Source organism: Pezoporus wallicus, unplaced genomic scaffold (assembly GCF_028554395.1).
Source record: "Pezoporus wallicus isolate ANWC-B61680 ecotype Strahan unplaced genomic scaffold, APGP_CSIRO_Pwel_v1 scaffold_6446, whole genome shotgun sequence".
Classification (NCBI taxonomy): domain Eukaryota; kingdom Metazoa; phylum Chordata; class Aves; order Psittaciformes; family Psittacidae; genus Pezoporus; species Pezoporus wallicus.
The window spans coordinates 3,582,346-3,602,114 of NW_026636264.1; the positions used below are offsets into that span (position 1 = coordinate 3,582,346).

The 19,769-nt window shown below is 43.4% G+C and overlaps 1 protein-coding gene across 1 annotated transcript in view; it reads left to right on the plus strand.

Moving 5' to 3' along the window:
• Nucleotides 1-365: 365 nt before the first annotated feature.
• Nucleotides 366-19,769, plus strand: part of ARHGAP20 (Rho GTPase activating protein 20) — a 63,295-nt gene continuing 43,891 nt past the window's right edge. Inside the window, 2 exon segments of the mRNA XM_057399696.1 lie at nucleotides 366-568; nucleotides 10,896-10,981. Coding sequence (XP_057255679.1) covers nucleotides 467-568; nucleotides 10,896-10,981 — 188 coding nt within the window. The 5' untranslated portion in view covers nucleotides 366-466.

Sequence of the window (19,769 nt, forward strand, 5' to 3'; positions counted from 1 at the left end):
TTGTACCCGCAGCACCGGGACCCCCAACACCTGTACCCCCAGCATCCGGACCCCCAACACTTGTACCCCCAGCACCGGACCCCCAACACCTGTACCCCCAGCACCCGGCCCCCCTCCTCCCGGATCCCAGCTCCCACCCCTGGCCGCCGCCCGCCTGCTGTCTCTAACCGGCCCTCAGCGCGCGCATGCGCGGGGAGAGTTTGCTCGCCCCCTCCCCAGCACGAGCGCACCCCCCACGCCCCCGCCCGGCTTCCACGGCCGGCGCATGCGCGTCGCGTCCTCCCCGACACACGGGTCTTCGCGCAGAGCGGGGCGAACCTGCGGGGGGCGTGTCCTCGCGGGGGGCGTGTCCCGGGGTGGGGGCGTGTCCCTCGGGGGGGCGTGTCGCGGCGCGCCCTGTCCATGGTGCGGGCTGTGGCGGCGGTGCGGGTGTCCCCGCGGCGGGAGCGCTGCGGCGCGGGGCTGCATGGACGTGATGTCCCCGCAACAGGAGCTCCTCGGCCCCAGCCGCTCGTCCTCCGTGAGCGGCGAGAGCAGGGGCTTCACCGCCGCCGCCGACAGCAAGAAGGTGAGGCCGCCCCCGGGAGACCCCGCGGGAAAGACCCCCTCCTGGTCCCGAGCTCCGGTCCCAGAGCCCCCCATGGGTCACTCCCAGTCAGAGCCGCCCCATCGGCCCCGGTCCTGCCCCGCCGGGTCCGGTGCCGGGGGAGCTGCCGAGGGAGCTGGTTGTCTGCGGGAAGGGCTTGCTGCGGAGGAGGGGATGCGGCGGTGCTCGGGGAGCTCAGAGGGCTCTGCCCGATGGGTAGCCCCGGGCACCTCAGCAGGGTTGCTGTACGGATGTCCCGGGAGCAAAGGGAGGCTGCTGCCTGGATGTCCGCGGTAGGTGAGGAGCGCTGCTGCCCAGATGTCCCGGGGAGCTACGGAAGGGTGTGCTGGGTGGGGGTCAGTGAAGCCAAGGGTATGGATTTACCGGTGAGCTGGAGCTGGATTCTACATGGATGTGCTGGGGAGATAGTAAAGGCTTTGCTGCATAGATGTCCTGGGGAGACCTAAAGAGGGGCTTTGCTGTATGGATACCTGGAGGTTTTGTTGGCTGGGTATGAGAGGAAGAGGGGTGGAGGTTTGCAGAGTCCTTATCCAGGGGATCTAAGAGGGATCTGCTGCATGTGTGTCTGGGGGGGAGTGAGGGAAGGGTTTGCTAGAGCTGAGGAGGTTTGTTGGCTGCTCTCGCACGTGCTTTGTGCAAAAGAAATGTAAGAGCAGCTTCCCAAAGAAGCGCCTTCTGCTCTAAGTGCATCAATTGATGGCAGAAGAGCGTCATCCCGTCTTCAAAACTGGTTGTAAAATCTGTTTGGTGTCTCGAATCGCTTTTCAGCATCTGACACTATCAAGTGCAAAGCGTTCACTTCAGCGTACATCCAAGTGCTTGTTTCTACCTTATACTCAGCTGTAACAAGCTGTAACTCTGTAACAGGAATAATGTAATAACCACGTTCTTCCTGTGTAAAACAGGAATGCTTCTTTTACCTTTGTTGTAGCAAGTGCCATAGTGTTTTTCTACCCAAAGTAGAGCCGATATTTTCTTGCCTTTCCTATTTTGCCTCACAGTGGCTTTTAAATCCTATGCACTGCCTTGTCTTTAGAGGTGCACAATACTACTGACTGGCAAATAGGCTGGCAGGATTAGAATGACTGGCCAGGTTACAGTGTCCTTTACTAAATCTGTCCACCTGGTGACATGAATTTAGGATGTGTGGTAGGGGAGGCTGAGCTTGTGTCCAGTCCTGTGGCTGAGTGGTGGCTGGGGCTCTGCTGGCACACTGGCACAGCGGTGTGGAGAGGAGTCCAGGTCCCTCTCCTCCCGCTGAAGGGTCTCTTTGGGCTGGAAAGTGGTGTGGTGCATTTCCGTGGGCTGTGTCCATGTGTGCCATGTCCCACCAAGGCACATAGCACTCCACCCTCACCAGAGCCTTGGGGACGTCATCCATGGCAGCTGCTGGGACCACTTCCATTTCACATGCTGTGAAATGGTTGCCTGGAGAGTGTGCGGCCAAGACTTCTACCACACTTTGCTGCAGTTACTACCTTACCAGTTTCTAAAAGGGAGTGTGATACACCTACACAAAGCAGTGGGGTACCTTCTGCTGCCTAGCTGGACAGAGTGATGCAATAGCTACTCACACTCTCCAAGACCTGCAGTCTAATTTGAGATGGCCAAATGGGTGGCTTTGATTTTTCTTCTATCATTTCTTTCATTTTTGCTGAAGACAGAGTACGATATACCTTCCAACCTGGCAGAGACCTGATGCCTGCCTGATAATGCAAAGGGATGCTCAGGTACTATGAAGATGATCGTTTTTTTCTTACAAGTTCTACTTTATGATTCAGCATTCTGAGGACAAATATTAATGGTAGCACTTGTGTTTCCTATTCCTGCTCCAAAGAGCCCACAGTAGAAGACACAGAAAACCTTGGTTTTCCCAGCAGTGACAACCGTGTGGGGATATTGCTTTTTATGGATCTTGGCAGCCCTTTTGGAATTCCTCAGTGTGGAGGCACATTCAGTGGGGTACCGATAGAGATCCTCATGTGGAGAAGCAGCTTGAGACCCTGGCTGGGCCACACAGCATATGGCAGCTTTGCACACCATACACAGCCACCAACATTCAGCCAACTGCTCAGCTGCTTGTCCATGGTTGTGGTGCTCCCTTGAGATTACTAGCATGCCATCTCTTTATGCCTATGTGTGGAAGAAGATTCCTACCTTTATCCATGTGCAGCAGTGGGTTTGTCCTAGTTTTGCCTGAGGCTGGATCTCAGTGACAGTTTGAGTATTTTTTTTACTACTTGGGTCCTATGGACTCTCTATATACCTCTGTTTTGTCTTCCACTTAGCGCCAGAGCATCATAGTTATTTACAATGCAGAAAGTCTTTCTTACTGCTGAGGAGATTACACTGCTTGTATTGGTTACATATAGTTAAATGGAAGAATGTTTTGGCAACGAATCAGTTTTGATACCGGTGACACAGCATGTCAAGTTGAACAATTGTGTTGCAAATACGTATTTAACGTAACTATTTTACTTTCCAGCAGAAATGCCCTCATATACGGGATGCTAAGTGACCACTGAAGCTTTCTGCCTTTTTATTGTCATGGCTATGCCTTTCTCAAATTAGAGAATTGCTGCACTGTCCTGTGGTTGTCTGAACTCCTACTTCATCTTCCTCTTGGCTGTCAAAACAAAGCTGAAGGATCACATGCTTGATCCGCATCATAGGACCAAGAGACAGAAAATGTCTAGGACTTTTTTCATGTATTTTGTGTGACCATTTAAACTATTTTCCAGGAAACATTTCCCTTCCTTTTCTTGACAGGCAAAGTGGTTTGAACTGCTAACGTACCTTGCAGACACAGGAAAGTTCTCTCTGTTACAGGGCATTCAGCACATTGTTTAAAGGTGACACTGAAGTGCAGTGTTGTAGTTAATGCTTTTGGAAAATTCTGGACTAGATTCCCTCCTTTACTGGGCTTACTGGAGTCACTGGACTATGTGTGGTTGACCTACAGAGAAGTTTTGTACAGACTGTTTAGTTTAGTAACCAATACCAGTAAATTGATGCAACTCTGAAGTGGATTGTAGTAACATGAGTAAGAGTGATTCTACAGATAGAGCTTATTTCTGCAGTTTTATCAAAGCAAACTGTGCAAGAGAGATGCCTTTTATGCCAGTCTAACTGTGTCAGCAGCATCAGCTGTGGTCATTTGACCATATTTATAAGTTCCTGGTCTTACACTTCTCTCTTCTTAGAAGGGCTAGATTCCAACCAACCCTGAGTATCTTACACAAAATAATATTTGGTAACACAAGGAGTCACTCTTAGGATTTTGTTCTGCCTCCTCAAAGATTTCAAGTAACTATTTAGAATGTTTTGGAGGCCCAGCAATTTTTAATATTTACTCATACAACATGCAAAAGATTAACCGTTTTGCACACTAAACAAAATAGTATTTATGGTTTGAGACTTGAAATATGGTATCCCATCGCTATAAAAATATGTTTCTTTGTGATTCTGATCACACATACAGCAACAGTTTACTGGCAGGGAAAGTTACAGTGTTCCCCAGCACTATACTAAATGGGTGAAATTCAAGGAAATTAATGGCATTGGAAGAGTGAAGGTAGTCATGCAGATCTTCATCCCTTTACTTATTCTGCAAAGAAGAATCAAGTATGTATTTGCCATTATATTTGATGGCACCTTGATCTCATGGCATTAAATATATGCTTTTTAACGTAAGTTTGCTTAAGCAGAGTTTTCTTCTTCCTGTAAGTCTCTGTTCTGTTTAATGTGATCCTGGATGAGAATATAGTAGGTTGCTTCAAAAACCACACCTGGTAGCGCTGGGAATTATGGCTGTTCAGGAACATTTTTGGCACCATTTAGTGAAGTTATAGATAATTCCTGTCCTAGAATCACAGAATAATTAGGGTTTGCAAGGACCTTAAGATCATCAAGTGCTACCCCCCTGCCATCCTGCAAACATATCCTGGAGCAGTTTTATCTCTGATGAGGATTGAAAAGGCCCCTATTTTAATGAAGTCATCTGCATAGCTGGTCTGTATATTGAAGTCACCTTGGCAGGCTGTGCTGGCTTATGATAGCTAACTGTTGTGATATGCTTCCTGATGCTGCTTGAATTCTAAACTAACATTCCCCTGTCTGCCCATGAGAGAAACTGAAAATGGTGCTTATACCTATGTGTTCTAGTTGTCGAGTTTCCCAGCCTTGGGGTTTCTTCTTGTCCCTCATGGGGGCAGTTGGAAAGAGAGGGATTTGGCAGGTCATGTGGTATCTAATACCCAGGAACTGCATATATCAAATTATTGCCTGATTACTTAATGCTGCTTGAAACATCCATCTATGAACTGGGGGAGGGAATCTGCTTTCTCTGTCATCTGAAAACTGCTTCTGAGAAAGCCTTGCTATGCAGAAACTGGGCAGAATTGTGTCCATTTGTTAACCTTCCTGTTTTGCGTCAAGCTTGAAAAGAAACTTTGAGCTTCATCAAAACCACCACAACCAGAGAGTCGCTGGTCTGAGCACTGTGAACACAGTGAAGCTGACAACAGGACCCATGGGTGAAATATTCCATGCTTCCCTCCTCCACATTTTTAGTAGTCTTCCACATCTCCATCTTCTGATGTAGATGGGTGGGATCTTTTGGGCACATCCATATCAGTGGTTCCAGAGATCCTTATCTTTTGGAAGGTAGGCGGTAGAACATCTCTTGCTCTTAGTTTCTTTCATTCTTTTTTCTTTCTACTCTGAGATAGCCTTTAATCTCCATATTTGTTCCATGATTATGGGCTTTTGCTTCCACTGTGCTAATAGGTTTTTCCTCTTGTGCCCCTGCAATTGGTTTTCTCCCTGGTTATCCATCCAAAAATGGTTTTCTTTTTAGGAAAGTCCTTGTAAGTAAAAATATTCTGCCAGCATAAACAAATGCACATAGTTTTGTTACCTGCTCTGTCTTTATGGTAAATGGGCTTTCCATGGGACCTAGACATTTTTGCTGCCTGAGCCAGCAGTTCAAATGCAGTCGTCCTCTCACTCTGTTTGTAAGGGTTCAAGAATGTTATAGGTCAATATAGGGCCTTTTCTTGCTCTACTGAAGTATCAGAGATTCTTGCTATTTCTGTTATTTTTAGACAATGCTAGACTGTAAGTTTAACAAGTACTGGATTATAGTATGTAGGAAGAAATGATTTATTGCCTCTTATAAGTGGCCTGGTGATGCAGGGGAAAGAGTGATGCCCAATTGTCCTGTGAAATTAACTGCTAGGTGTTGAGGATTGCTTTGAATTTTGATTTTTAGGCAGACAGTTGAACTTGGCCCTACAGGTTTTGGTAAAGATTTGTGTTCTGTGCTTTGGTTCATGTCTAGCTAAACCAGAAACGTGTGCCACAGATATGTTCTGTTGCTCAGACAAAAAGAGCAGAGTTTGCATGGGTGAAATCCCTCATGGTGTTAACTTAAAAAAGTAGGCTTTGTTAAAATCAGACTTAAAAAAAACAAACAAACAAAAGCAAAAGAGACTTAAAGCAGTGAGAGGGAGAGCTTAGCCACCTGAGTGCTGTCCTGAGCTCCAGCTATTGACACATCTGAGGGTTGTCCCTGTCACCCAGTTATACGACCCAGGCAGATGTCCCAGCCTTGACCCACTTTTGGAGCGAGCCTGTAAATAAGGAGTCTCAAATCCTTTAATGTCTGGGGAGGCTTTTACAACAGTATTTGCACATTGCTGAGGAGGTATCTCTGCTGTGTTTACCTGTTGGCCAGGAACTGAACACATTTTTCAACAATTTTGTATATGACTCTTAAATAAACACCAGGTAATATAGTTTTCTCACCCTAAGCTCAAACCACTCTCTGAGAAGGCAACTGTTCCTTATGATACCGAGTTCACAAATTTGTCTGTTGCTTCTCTTTTGCTCAGATAGCAAGGAGATGATTGAGCTGATTAACTCAATTTTCTTGCTCACCTTAGTTGTCTCCTACAGTCAGCGGAGGAAAAGAGCACTTCTAGGACAAGACAAACTGTGCGCTATGTGTGTCTGTTTCTCTCTGTTGGAACACGGGGCAAACAGTTCAGGTGTGCAAGTGAGAAGGATCCTCCTGCTCGTGTCTGACCATTGTGACTGTCAGGCAGCACAACCTGGCTGTGTGAGCAGTGTGCTCTTGAGGAATCCCAGCACAGTCCCTGCGTTAGCCTGCCTGCTGCCACCTCTTGCACCTTTGCAGGAGCTGCAGTGGGGTATCCGCTTATTGCATTGTTTTTCAATTCTCCAGATACTTGCAAAATATCCTAAACACTATATCTGTTATTTGTCATCACAAAAGAAATAGTAAGCGCTGTGATTTTTTTCATGCATCCTTTATTATTTCATGTTCTGCCATTCTCTTTCTAAATGTGATGGTTAAGTGATATACATAAGGTACAAGGGAGTACTTTATCTTCAGATTCAATTTTTTTTGAGGCCATAATGCACATGCTGCTCTATGTTACCTTTTTCACATAATGGGAATTAACATAATAACTTGGCAATATATTAATTTACATAAATTCCATATAATACTACTTTCCACTTCAACTGTGAGACGAAATTATCATTGAATAGTGGCAGTCAGGAACAGATTTTTCCTCCAGCTGATGAGTTGTGAGATACTTGTGAAAGTTTTACTGTAATCCTGAGATCTGTAGGGGTTCTGATTCCTGAGGAGAGGCAACATATTTTCAGTGATGGTTTGCAAGATTACTGTCCTCAGCATGGTGGGCTGATCTGCTCATAAACCACCTACCATCACAGTTTACAAAACAGTGTTTGAGTGTAGTTCTGATCGTTATCTGGTGCAAATCCATTCTTTTGAAATTCATAGCCCGATGTCTGTTTGTATCAGATGAGAAACTGGACAAATACTACCACCAGTCCAACAACTGGAAAAGCAAAACTTTTCTGTTAAAACCACCAGCAGAAATGCAGGAAATATAAAGTTAAACCTGAATCGGGGGAAGGAGGGAAGGAACTCGAGCTTTTGAGTGAGAGGAAGGCAAAAATAACTTAGTTTGTTCTGACTGATACAAGATTATAATCTTTGCATCTGGCACACTGTAAACATTCATTATGGATACCAATTTTATGATACATTTCACATGGGTGTGACTCAGTCAGCAAATATGAGGTTTTCTCTCTGTTGACCTTTCTAATATTTACATGAAAAAAATGGGAGGTTATGATGTGGGACACATGTTGAGAAATGCTTCTCTGTGTTTCACGCTTACATAATTGGTCATTGCATCTCCTTTTGCTCCCAAACATCTGCTCTCACTACAGCTGTTCAGAATGTATCTCCTCTTCTCCACATTGCCAGCATGACATCCTTGCACATGTAAACGCAGTGAAACTGAGGAGAGCAACTGAGTCCAACTTAACCAAAAATGAATTTTTCCTCTTCCTTCTCAAAGTAAATCAGTCCAAGTTATCATGGCGGTCACTTACTTTATCTTCCTAAGCTCTGTACATGGCAAAATACAGTCAAAACCCCTCTTTCTGTCTGTAGTCAGCATCTCTATGTAGTGTTTTTATTTACATACAGCTGACCTGACTCTTTATTTTTGCTGTGAAAATTTTCCAAATCTCATCAATGTTTGGTTTATGTTTTAAGGCTCTTTTTTAAATTTTATTTCCTTATTTATTTTTATTAAGTTGTACTTAATAGCTTGTTAAGAGGTTGCCCAGTGAGGCTGTGTAATCTCATCCTTGGAGGCTGGACCACAGACCTGGACCAGAAGTGGCCCAGAGCAGCATGCTTGAATGGGTGTTACTCTTGGCAGGTCCAGGGAGGCTGGACCACAGACCTCTTGAGATCCCCTCCAATCTGAATTTTCAGTGACTCTCTGTCAGGTGTTTGAGCTCTTATTCAACTTGCTGTAGTCCTAATCTTTGCCTTGGTCCTCACATATTTGTCAAGACTAGAATCTCATTGCTGCAGTCGCTATTCAGCATTGCTAACCCAAGCATGAAAAAAATTGCTGTAATTGGCAGAGATTTTAAGATGCTGCATTTTTTTCAGTGGCTTCCTTTTCAGACCTGAGAAATCAAAGGAATTAATATCTCTTTGAACACATAACCAAATCTCCAATGCATCTGTAGGCCCTGATATGCTCTAGCTGAGATGCTCTACTTTTAACCACCCCCTGAAAGCCACCTGACCAATAACAAGACTTGCAGTAAATTTACAGTTGGGGAGTTGATACTCTGTATAAACTCCTGAAATCTGCTGGTTGTGTGAAATCTGTGCCCTGTCTGCTGTAGGATGTTAGACTGCATGGTGACACAAGTCTTCATATTTGTAGATAGGCTACTTTTTAAACTGCTAACAGCTTTTCAGATTTGCTACTATGACAGACTGATTTTATTCACTAGAAAAATTTAGGCAAGTATATATTTTTTTTTCTCAAAACTAGCAAAAATGGGCATCTGTTTTGTTAGTCATCTATTATTATCCAGTTATAGTCCAGTCGAAGACAGCTAACTGTTCCCAGACCTGATTTATCAGTCTTGAGGAGTTAGTTTTTGATAAAAGAAACAGGCAGAAGTGGATAATTTTCAAAGGTGGATTCAAATTACACAGTTGAATTGGTAACAATTGCTGCACAATAACTGGAACTGAGCATCTGACAAAACAAAAAAGCCTGCACCACATAAATAGAGGGGGAACCAAAAAAATGACATTGTAACAAATGCACTGCAATGAGTGAAAGAAATGCACTTGTCAAAAGCAAGTAAAACATGTAGTATTGTAGAGTTTCATTTCTCTGAGGAGATCACGTTGTGCACCTGCCCAAACAAAACATGTGCCCCATCCAGCACATACATTGGCAGAAGAATCAGTTGCTCCCTACCATATTTGTTCCTGGTAGTGTTTATTGTTAGTATAAAGGAAGAAAGTTATGCTTTGCCATTAGCTGCAAACAGAGACTTCCTGACTGTCAAAGGTTCACCTGTCTGTGGGCTCTCAGTGGTTACAGGCTGGCGCAAGGGGCCGCTCCACACAGGATAGTGTCCTGTCAGGTGGAGTTCAACCCTGCTCCTTTTGTCTGCCAGTTTGTTCTGAAAAACGTTTGTGCTAAATAAGGTAACAACTACCCTTCTGGTGGAGGGTCAGTGAGTGGAGAGGTCATGCACCTCAGCAGCAGGCTGCACAACTGGGTCCAGAGAGCAGCTCCACGGTTAGGGACGGGAATCCTTAGTTTTGCTTCCAGCTGCAGGGGGAGATGATACAGCCGTGAATACATTTGTGTTGAGGAAAAGGTGTCTCTTTGTCTCCTGTGGGTGCTTTTGAAAATTCCTGCCTCTGGGGAAAACAGTGCTGTTTATTTGCTAAGTATTTTTATTTTAATATTCAACATCACTGGCTGGGAATCCATGCTCCCTTGCCAGCTGCTGCCATTTTCATCTCTTCCCTGTGCTTTGTCTTTTTCCTCCTGCATTCTCTGTCTTGGAGTGTCTCCTTTTTATCATTCTCTTCCTAGTTCGTTGCTACGAATTGACCTCTCGCTTTCCTATTTTTTCCCATACATAATCAGGAATGAAAAAAACATCATTATAGAGTCATAGAATCATAGAATAGTTAGGGTTGGAAAGGACCTTAAGATAATCTAGTTCCAGCCCCCTGCCATGGGCAGGGACACCTCCCACTAAACTATGCCACCCAAGGCTCTGTCCAACCTGGACTTGAGCACCACTAGGGATGAAGGATTCCCAACTTCCTTGGGCAACCCATTCCAGCTTGTCAACATGAGAAACAAGATGTAATATTCCAGCTAGATTAGTAGGGAAGGAAAATGCCCTCCTCTCTAAAGATCTGGAAGAAAATGGTAGCGCAATATAGCATGTAAGGTTAGTTGGGTAGAATCCAAACCTTGATTTATGGTAAATGTCAGACCTGATACAGAAATGTATGAAACATTTAAAATTTGAGCCACCACTTGGATATTTGATAAATGTGAAATAAAATAGATTATTAAGGGACAAAAAAAGTGATTAAGGACAAGCTCTAGGTGTTTATTTCATGCATGCAGCGTACCTCAGGCATTTGTGTCTAGACACTAATTATCAGCTTTTCTTTATCACTGGTTTTCTGGTTGTGCTTCTGTTTTTCTCAATATGTGATATTTTACAACTGTTTTCGCCCTCCTGGGTTGTAATGGCAATAAGTCAACCTTTTTCCTTGGTCTGAAATTGGAGCCTGGCTGTGGCAAACCTGTATGCACACAGTTACAGTCCCAAATCTCACCTGTGATTTCATTTTGTTTCTCTTTCCAATCAGAAAATGAAGAGTTTGGCCCAAAGACGCCAGTCTGCACCGTCTTTGATCTTTGTCAAAGCACTGAACAGATCTAGATCGGTCTCAAGGTGAGTCAGTGAGTTTTGCTGGCAGTTTCTCAGCCCCAAACTTGAAACATTTTTGAGCTATTATCCACACCAGGTTGTCAAACACAATCCAGGTTGCCTGGTGGCTGTCCGGTGGCTGCCCAGCTATAAAGTCTACTGAAAAATGTGATAGACCAGCTCAGATGCTGGCTGATCTCCTAGAGGGGGTTTCCCCAGTGCTGCCACACTAAGCTGTTCATACCCAACTGGGCAAGCAGAGGTGTTCCGCAGTTTGCAACTGGGCATACAATGTTTGGGCTGCTCAGTTCTAATTAATCTGTGGCTGGCCATGATTGCCTGCTGGGAAGATGGCATGGGAAGAAGATGATGCATATTTCCTACCTTTTCCTTTGCACACTCATACATGCAGTGCCAGGCATAACTCAGGAGTGATTATTGTGGGATGGTACAGTTTATTTTGAGCTAAGATTTTGCCATGGACTGCTGCATGGTACAGGCTCCTTGGGGTCTGGAAGCCCCTGCTGGTTTAAGACAATGCTTTGGGCTAGGATCTGATGGTCACAGCCTTCTCCCATCCAGCATTAGCACTTGAGGGGCTGAGTATGTTGGAGGTGTGCGGGTGTGAAGCATTCAGCATTTTTTGCCTTCATCTCCTGACAGGGCCAGCCCTTCCTTTTCCTTCCCTACCTCACATGAAGCTTCCATAGAAATGGGAGTTTCTATGGAACTAGTCCCCTGTTCAGCCCCAGCCCTGACCTGCCATTTGAACCACTCTGCATACATAGCTTTTGTCTTCCTGCACTACAGTTCATTAGACTCTAAACTTACAAAACATAAGTGTTTATCGAGAAGTGAACCATCTGGTAGGCTGTTAATGCTTCCAGCTGTGTAGAGCTCTTTATGGAGAAACAGTATTGACAGAAATTAAAGTATGGCTTAGTAAGGAGAATTTTTTCCTACTCTGTGGTATGTTAAGTAATCCAAGTGTGAGCTTTGGAAAGTTTTTTGTGTTTGATCTACTAATACCTGGTTTTGTATTTGTCATCATGCAGAATTCCACAGTATTTTAGAAAACTGTGAAAGTATTCTGTGAAAACATTGGAGTTGAAAAATAGGAAAGGAAAACAATTTGAAACTACTTGTGGGTCTTTTTGCTGGCTAAGACATAAAAGTGGAAACTTGGAAATGAATTCCTGAAGGTTTTTGTACAGTTTTGTGTAATGTAGTGGCCTGAGCCTAGGACTGAGAGCCAGTAACATGTTCTGGTTCTGTCTGTAAAATGTCTTCTGTGGCCTCTCTTTGACTTTGTTTGCAGGTCTTTAAAGTAAGATGAATGGGTATTTTGTACCCTCTTCATGAGAATATTGAAATTGTTTAGATTGTCTGTACTGCCGTATTTATTCATTTGCTATTATTTCGTCATACCTATGTTCATAACTGTGATATCACCTTTTGGGTGTAGATGACATGTTCATAACAAAGGCTGTGAAATTAGAGACTATTACTGCAGAAAGTAGCAATAACTAGAGAGTGCAGGGGAGAAGAGAAAGGATGTTTCAGCTCTTGGACTTTAGGATTACCTGTAGTTTATAAACTTATGTCTCTAACGTCTTCCCTTCAAGCTGCCTTAAGACTTGCTCTTTGATATTAAGAGAGTGAACTATATTTGATGCTTATATTTCAACCTTATGTCATTTTCCTGCTGGAATGCTCAGACATGAACATTTTTCTTCAATTATGTTTGTTTTTATGTTTATTTTATTGCCTGCTCTGTAAGTATTAGAAATCAGACATAGTTGGAGGGACAATTTTACACTTTCTTAAGTGTAAATAGATCTTGCTTGTATAGCCCAGAATTGCTTATATAGATCAGAATTATTTCGCGATCTGTTGTGTGGAAGGATTATTTTTATAAGACCAGTTCATCAAGGCTTTGTATCAGAGAGGGCTGAAGGGGGGAAAATATTGCCTTGTTCTGCTCTAAGGGCAATGCTTTGCCTACCCGACAGACCCTGCTGCTTTCATAGCTGATTGATGCTGCCTCAGTCATGTCTGTCCCCTGCCTGTGACATGCAATGATTTAGCTGCTCCTATTTTGAATTGAAGCCTGTGGACTTAACGAGACGGGGTGAAGTCTGAGGACCTTGGTGCCAAAGCAGGTGATTTTGCAGGTTCAAAGGCTATCAGTTAGAGGGTAACACTCTGGTCGGTGTTTATTATTGTTCACAGGAGCAGTAATTCTCACCTGTGCCTGACTTCCTTGTTTGGCTGCTCAAAACACATTCCTCTTCATCACCAACTGATAGATGAGTTTGAACTCTCCACTCTGTTGTGTAAATGCTTAACTCTTGTGAAGTGCTTTCTCTTCAAGTGAGCTGAAGAGCAACAAAATGACTTCTCATGTTTTCTAATCTCCTCCAAATGTTTTATCTCAGACCTGTCTCAGCTCTTAGTTTCCCTTCTTGTAGACACAGCCAGCCTGTAAAATCCATTATTCTCCTCTGGCAGTGAGCCTTAATACTGGGACTCTGTAACACTAACTTGTTAATGGTTGATTAATGACTTGTAGATAATAAAGCTCCTATCTGAAGTTAGCAAACATGTGTGAGGGATTTATATGAATCCTCTCACCTCAGCAGCTGGCTCATCTCAATATTTGTTGAAAATAATGAGCAAGTGCAAAGTTTAAAAGGGCAGGAATTACTTAGCAGCACAAGTCAGTTTGTATTTTTATATCATTCTATATATCAGGCGTCCTTCATTTATATACAGGGCACTTTCACAAAATGTGGTGGCACCCACTTTGGACAGACTTACTTTGGGGCATTTTAAATTATTCAAAGAAACCACTGTGACATCTCTGACATCTATTTAGCATTAAGAGGATTAAGGTGTTTTAATGGAAGTGTTTTAGCTGTGATGGCATGAGGATGTAAATAAGATGAGATGGTTTGACTGGAAAATCAGACGCTTGTGTTGTCAACCTCTTCAGTCCTGAAACAGCAGCAAATATGAAACTCTTATGTGCTTAAAAGCTTGTTGGTTTGGGGTTTTGTTTCTTTTTTTTTTTCTCCAGTTATATCATTTCGTTTACTGAAAGTTAAGCCTTCCTTAAAAATCCTGCCTTGCCATGACAGTTGTCTAAAAAGAGCTACAAGATATTTGTGCTACACAAGAATTTTGGGATGGGTGATGCACAGTTGTGCAACCACACCGTAATGCCTGCCTCACTCGCCTGTAACAGCAGGCACCAGAGGAACATAATAAATAATACATATACTATAATGGAATTTGGGCCCTTACTTTGAGATGAAAATATGCAGACTATTCATTGCCTCCTGTTCTTGCTTCTTGTCCTTTTCTTTTTTTTTTTGTACAGTTTCTCTTTCATCACAAAATAATGATGAATAGGCATTTAGGGACTCTTTCACATCATCAGACGTCCTCTTTGGAAGCACTTTGAGCAAAGTTATTCTAGAAATACATTGAAAAAGCAAGCTTTTTGTATTTTTCTTGGCTGATACTCAGATGTAAGAAAATTAAGTTTGATTGTTAACTCTGTTAATGTGTATGAAATCAGCAAAGGATTTAGGTTAGTTATATTTGGCCCTGGACCTGTTCTGCAGTGGTAATTTTCCTCTTACTTTTCCTTGGTGTCCTTTAATGAAAACTGCACAACTTAATGAGGTACACTTCAGTGTAATACAAATTAAGGGCTTGAAGCAGAAATGTATGAGGCCTGCATTTAAACATCAGGTCTTGTCATCTCAAAATAGTTTATATAGAATAACAAAGACTTGTTTCAAGCCAAATTTGTTTTGCTGTCCCTCAAAACAATTTTCATATGTGACAAAGCCCAGGCTACGAAGTTTCTGCTCTGCACTGGTGGACTTCTGCTCACATCTTGGGTATTTCACAAGGACCGCCAAATTCTGTTATGCACTTGCTGGCAGCTTCCCCTTTCCTAATGCACATGTCACCGGATCTTTATGTTTTTATGTTCTTAAAATGATTAATATAATTTCACAATTTGAGTCTACATGATCATTTATAGATCTGTCTCTATACACGAAAGCTGTTAAAATATCAGTGATGAAACTACTCTTTATTATAGCATGTAATGTGTTTATTGTGTTATTTTGGTGCAATGTGGAAGCAGGGGCTGTTAAAAAAAAAAAAAATGCATGCTTTTTAAGAGGTTTTATGAACAAATCTTTAAAGAACCTGAAAGTGGAGTACCTAAAGCGTCACCCCCACCCAGTTTTATTATGTGGCTTCTACGGTTGAAGAAGTTAAAGGCAAAAACTGAGAATTTCACAAGTTTCCAAGGTGGTTTTTCCCCCTTCTGTACATGGAAGCAATGTTATGCCATTCATGGAGGGGCTGCCCTTCCTTCTCCCAAAACACAGTAAGTGATTCTGGCATGTTGTCTTCCAGGGGTCTTGTGCCAAATGCTAAATATCCCAGATAACAAAGATCATATGTGTAGTTTAGTTAATACATTTCACTTGGCGCTAATCAAATACAGAGTGTTCCCAAAGTCTTGGACATTGTGTTTTCAGGGTTTTAGTCAGAAGACATGTGGATGATCCAAGCTATGTGACTAGATGAAGACAAAAATACAGACTTCTAATAAATGTAAACTGCCAGGAAGCCTTAACTGTCTCTTTTTCACAGGGAAGATGAGTATTCGGTGTTTCAGGCAAATCTGATTGTGGGGGGGAAGGGAATAAAAGCTCATTGCAAGTAACTAACTTGTTAAGTAGGTATTTCTGTTGTCGTCATTTTGTTCATTCTTCACCCGTTTCCATGGCAGCAAATAATTTTGCCTAGCAAAATAATCTCTGTGAGGCGTGTTTGGTTGGTGAAGCGCAGCACCTCGGCATGGTACAGGGACATTGAGGGGGCTGCCTGCCACCCCATTGTACCTCACAGCCACTGTATGTGCTGGCTGTAGCAGGACAAGGCCTGTGTGGGCAGGTACACCCCAAGCAGCCACTGTCCCCTTGGCCGTCATGGCAGAGGAAGGCATTGCTCTCATGCAGCCCCCCGGGCACCGTGACTGACTGTTGGAGTGTGGAGCCACCCAAATAGTGTGGTCACAAGGGATGAGGGTTTTTAAGTGCCTTCGTTCACCCTTAAGAAGAGGCATGCTGTGGAAGGGAGCCCTTGCAAGGCAGTCTTTCTGAAGCTGCAGGGCTCATGGCTTTTCAGGCTGTCGCTATTGCCAGGGTGGCTCCCAAAGGTGAAAACCCAAGTGGCAGCACACCAGAGGCAGCTCTGTGTCCTTCACTCCTCATCTTAGTCCTTTGTCTGAGAGACTTCAATACACTCAAGAATACAGAAGAGACGTTTTATTAAAGAAAGGAAGAAAAAAAGGCAAAATGCCACAAAGCAGAGTTTTCCAATTGAAGGGATTAAGTAGCAGCATTACACATTTTATCTTGACCATGATATTTCAGAGCTTTTCTTCATAAAGCTCCAGTTCCAGGAGCCATGTGTTTATAAAAATTGCAGTTTCGTTAGAAATCAAGTTCCTAGTCAGCAAGATGGAGGGAAAATCCTGTTCCTAAAGACTCAGTCAACAAAGCAAATGAAAAGTTCTTTTCCTTTGGGTTTTGGTTTTAGATTTAAATCAGCTTTGAAACTTCGGATCAGTATTTTTTCTGAGACTTTTCCATTGAATGAAAAGTTTTGATGTTTTAACATTTTATGGTTAATCTGAATGGGCAGAAATCTGCATGTGAACTTCCCTGGATTTCTCCCATGTTGTGTTACCCTATGTAAGGTAAAAATACATGAATTTGTAGAAAAATATGGGATTTTTAAAAAAAAAAACCCACACTATTTTGTATAAAATTGTTCTTCCTTTTTAATGGAATTGCACATAATTAAAATAACTTGTGATGATATTGTAGAAGTTGTCATTTCTAATTCATGCTTGATTTAAGCTAATTATGACACTGGAACATTGTTTCCTTAAAGCATGTGCTTGAACGCAAAAGTTATTTTAATGTAGTAATAGCCAGGGATAAAATTTTATTAACTGTTAACAAGGAACAGAGTGAACTTTCCAAGGCCTCAAATGGTCTTTTAACTCAGAGATTGGCATTCCTGTCCCCCTGCTGGTTTTATTCTGTTTGGTTTTGTGTGTGTGTGCATATATTTGTTTTTGATAAAACCCATCAGTTCTTCATTTATGACATACAAACTGGCTTATAGCAATGTTTGTACATCTGGAGATCGAAATGAGCTGCAGCTCTCAGAGATATGCTGCTTTTTTTATTAAAAGAAAAGGACTAGAGGTAACAAGAAGCAACGTTTTGGAGGAATTGGAGCTTAAATGAAGAATTAATTTCACAATAAATGACTAATAGTTTAACACTAGTGCTTTAAGCTGATTCCCCTTTGGATAGAACTGTGACAGTTTTAAGACGAAGGCAGCGAGGGGCACTGCTCATCAGGATGAGGGCAGGGCTCTTCTTGTCCAGATGTCTCACTGTCCACATGTGCTTTTGGCTGCAGCTCGTTTTGGGGGCTTTTTGGATTAGGCCTTGACAGCTGGCATAATGCAGCTGTTGCCCAGCCATTGTGTATCCCTGATTGTAGACAATAAAGTCTCTGCCAAATGACAGTCTGGCCAAGCAGTTTGGGCAGCGGCATAGCTGAGGAAATCACAGACCAGCTCAATCAGACTGCTTTGTGATCCTTTATCTTGTGTAAACAAGCAGAAATCCTCTAACGATGTGCCGGCTGATGTGCAGCCTCTGGTGCTCTCACCTCTGCAAGGACCAGGATTCAATACACATTGAACTCTCCTCCTGGCTGATGCTGCATTACTTCCTCTGGTCCAGTTGCTTCCTTGTGGTGCACAAAACTACTGGTGAGGAGTTTCTAATCACATTAAGGGAGTAACAGTCTGTCTCTCTTTCTGTGCCTGTGTTTTCGGTGTTCTAGTACCAGGAGCTAGATCCAATAAAGGATAATAAGCCTCAAGGGCAAGACGTGAATAATTCTGGTACCTGAATCTAAAGCCATAACTTAAGAAACATCATCTCAGTGGCTTGACCTCCCAAGTGCTTCTGTTCTTTAGGCAGTCTCCTACTGCCCAGAGAGCTGGCCAAACACCTAGAGTTGTGGTTTTGCACACCCGAGTACAGTATGACTGTTGGCAGCATTGGATGGGTCTGTGTCAAAGAACTAAACACTGCTGTGTGAGAGGTTCCTGAGAAGCTCCATCCACTGGTCCACCTACCCTGTTTAACCTTCCTGGGCAAGAGCCAGGCCCTCACAAAAACAGTTGCAGACACTGCTGTCCTTTAAACCTCTGGCTGAGGCTGCTTTTCTGGAATCTTTTTAATACTTGTTTAGGTCAGTGGTTTCCAACCATGCAGTATCAGGGCTGAAGTGGGAAAGAACAGCTCATCAGGGATTTTGGCAGGGAGAGGCTGCATCCACCATTTGTGCCATCTAACAATCCCAGTATAAGCTATGGCAGGTGTTTCTGGCCTGCTCCTTAGCCAGGTCTCTGCAGACCACCACAGTGCTTTGCAAAACTGCTGGCTGCAAAATCGGTGTGTTTTCAGTGGAAATTAATCACCCAGGTTCATCTCTTTGCCTCCTGAGGCAATTAATCTTCTGTTCCCAGAAGAGGGATGTAATTAGTATAGCAGAGGGTATGTGGAGTGAGTGGAGAGTTTGAAGCGAGGGGGCTTTCCCTTTTCATTTTGCCACTGAAGCTGGGCCATTGTGCAGAAGGACATGGAGTGTTCTGGGACCAAAACCCTTATGTTCACAGGAGAGAGCTTGGCTCTGTAGGTGAATGGTAAAAGCACTTACCTGGGAGGGGAAAGGCCTACATCTTTTCCCAGAATTGTTTTTGCATATCACCCACTGACAACACATCGAAGTTCAGCCTGTCCATTCCCCTAGCTTAAAGTTGTTCTAAGTACTGAGGTGAGTGTGCTGTTTTGGATCCACTTGTACTTATAGGGACCCTGTGCACTGAATACTGGCTGCATTCAGTGGGAGCAGGTATCTAAGTACATCTAGGTGCATGCTAGGTCTTCATGGCAGGATTATTTAGAAAATGCAGAAAAGAATGGTGAAGGCCTTCGCCAGAATGAATAAGCAGGGCTGCTGGGTTTTAATCCACCTTCATTCCCTCTCTTCCAACTCCATGGTCTGGTAGTAAAACTGTATCTATATTGCAAGGCATCTCATCTTATCAGAGCACCTCTGGCAACATACTTGGTTGTTCAGGCAAAGCAGCCTCATGCTCATTTCCCTCAAGTTTGCTGTTTCCCCTCAGCTTTGATGTCCAAGAGCAGGGCAGGTTTCCTAGTGGGTGGTGTGCCAAGTGTGACATTCATTTCTACAAGGAGATCACTAGTCAGACATGGGCAAGCTCTTCTGGTATATTAAAGACTTAAATAAACACAGGGAAAAACATCATGTGAAAGGCTGTCATGTTTCTCCCTCCTCCAGGCTGCTGTTCTTCACAGTTAACTGGCCTGTGCCTGCTTCTCCCTTACGTAAAGTAATTACCATGAGGTGCAGGGATGTGGGGAATCCTCTAATACCTTTTTCCCCCAGCTCAGATCACAGGTGGAATAGAAACCTCTGACTAACCTGCCTGTGTAGCTATTCATAGAACTTGTTGAATACAAGGGAGTTAGTTATAGGAGAGCAAACAGGTGCATGTGGCTGCAACTAATTTGTCTGCTGGCTATCCATAGGAATCTGGGTCGTTGCACTTGCAATAGCTGGCAGAGGCAGGCAGATCAAGTAATCTCTTCTCTGTAATAGG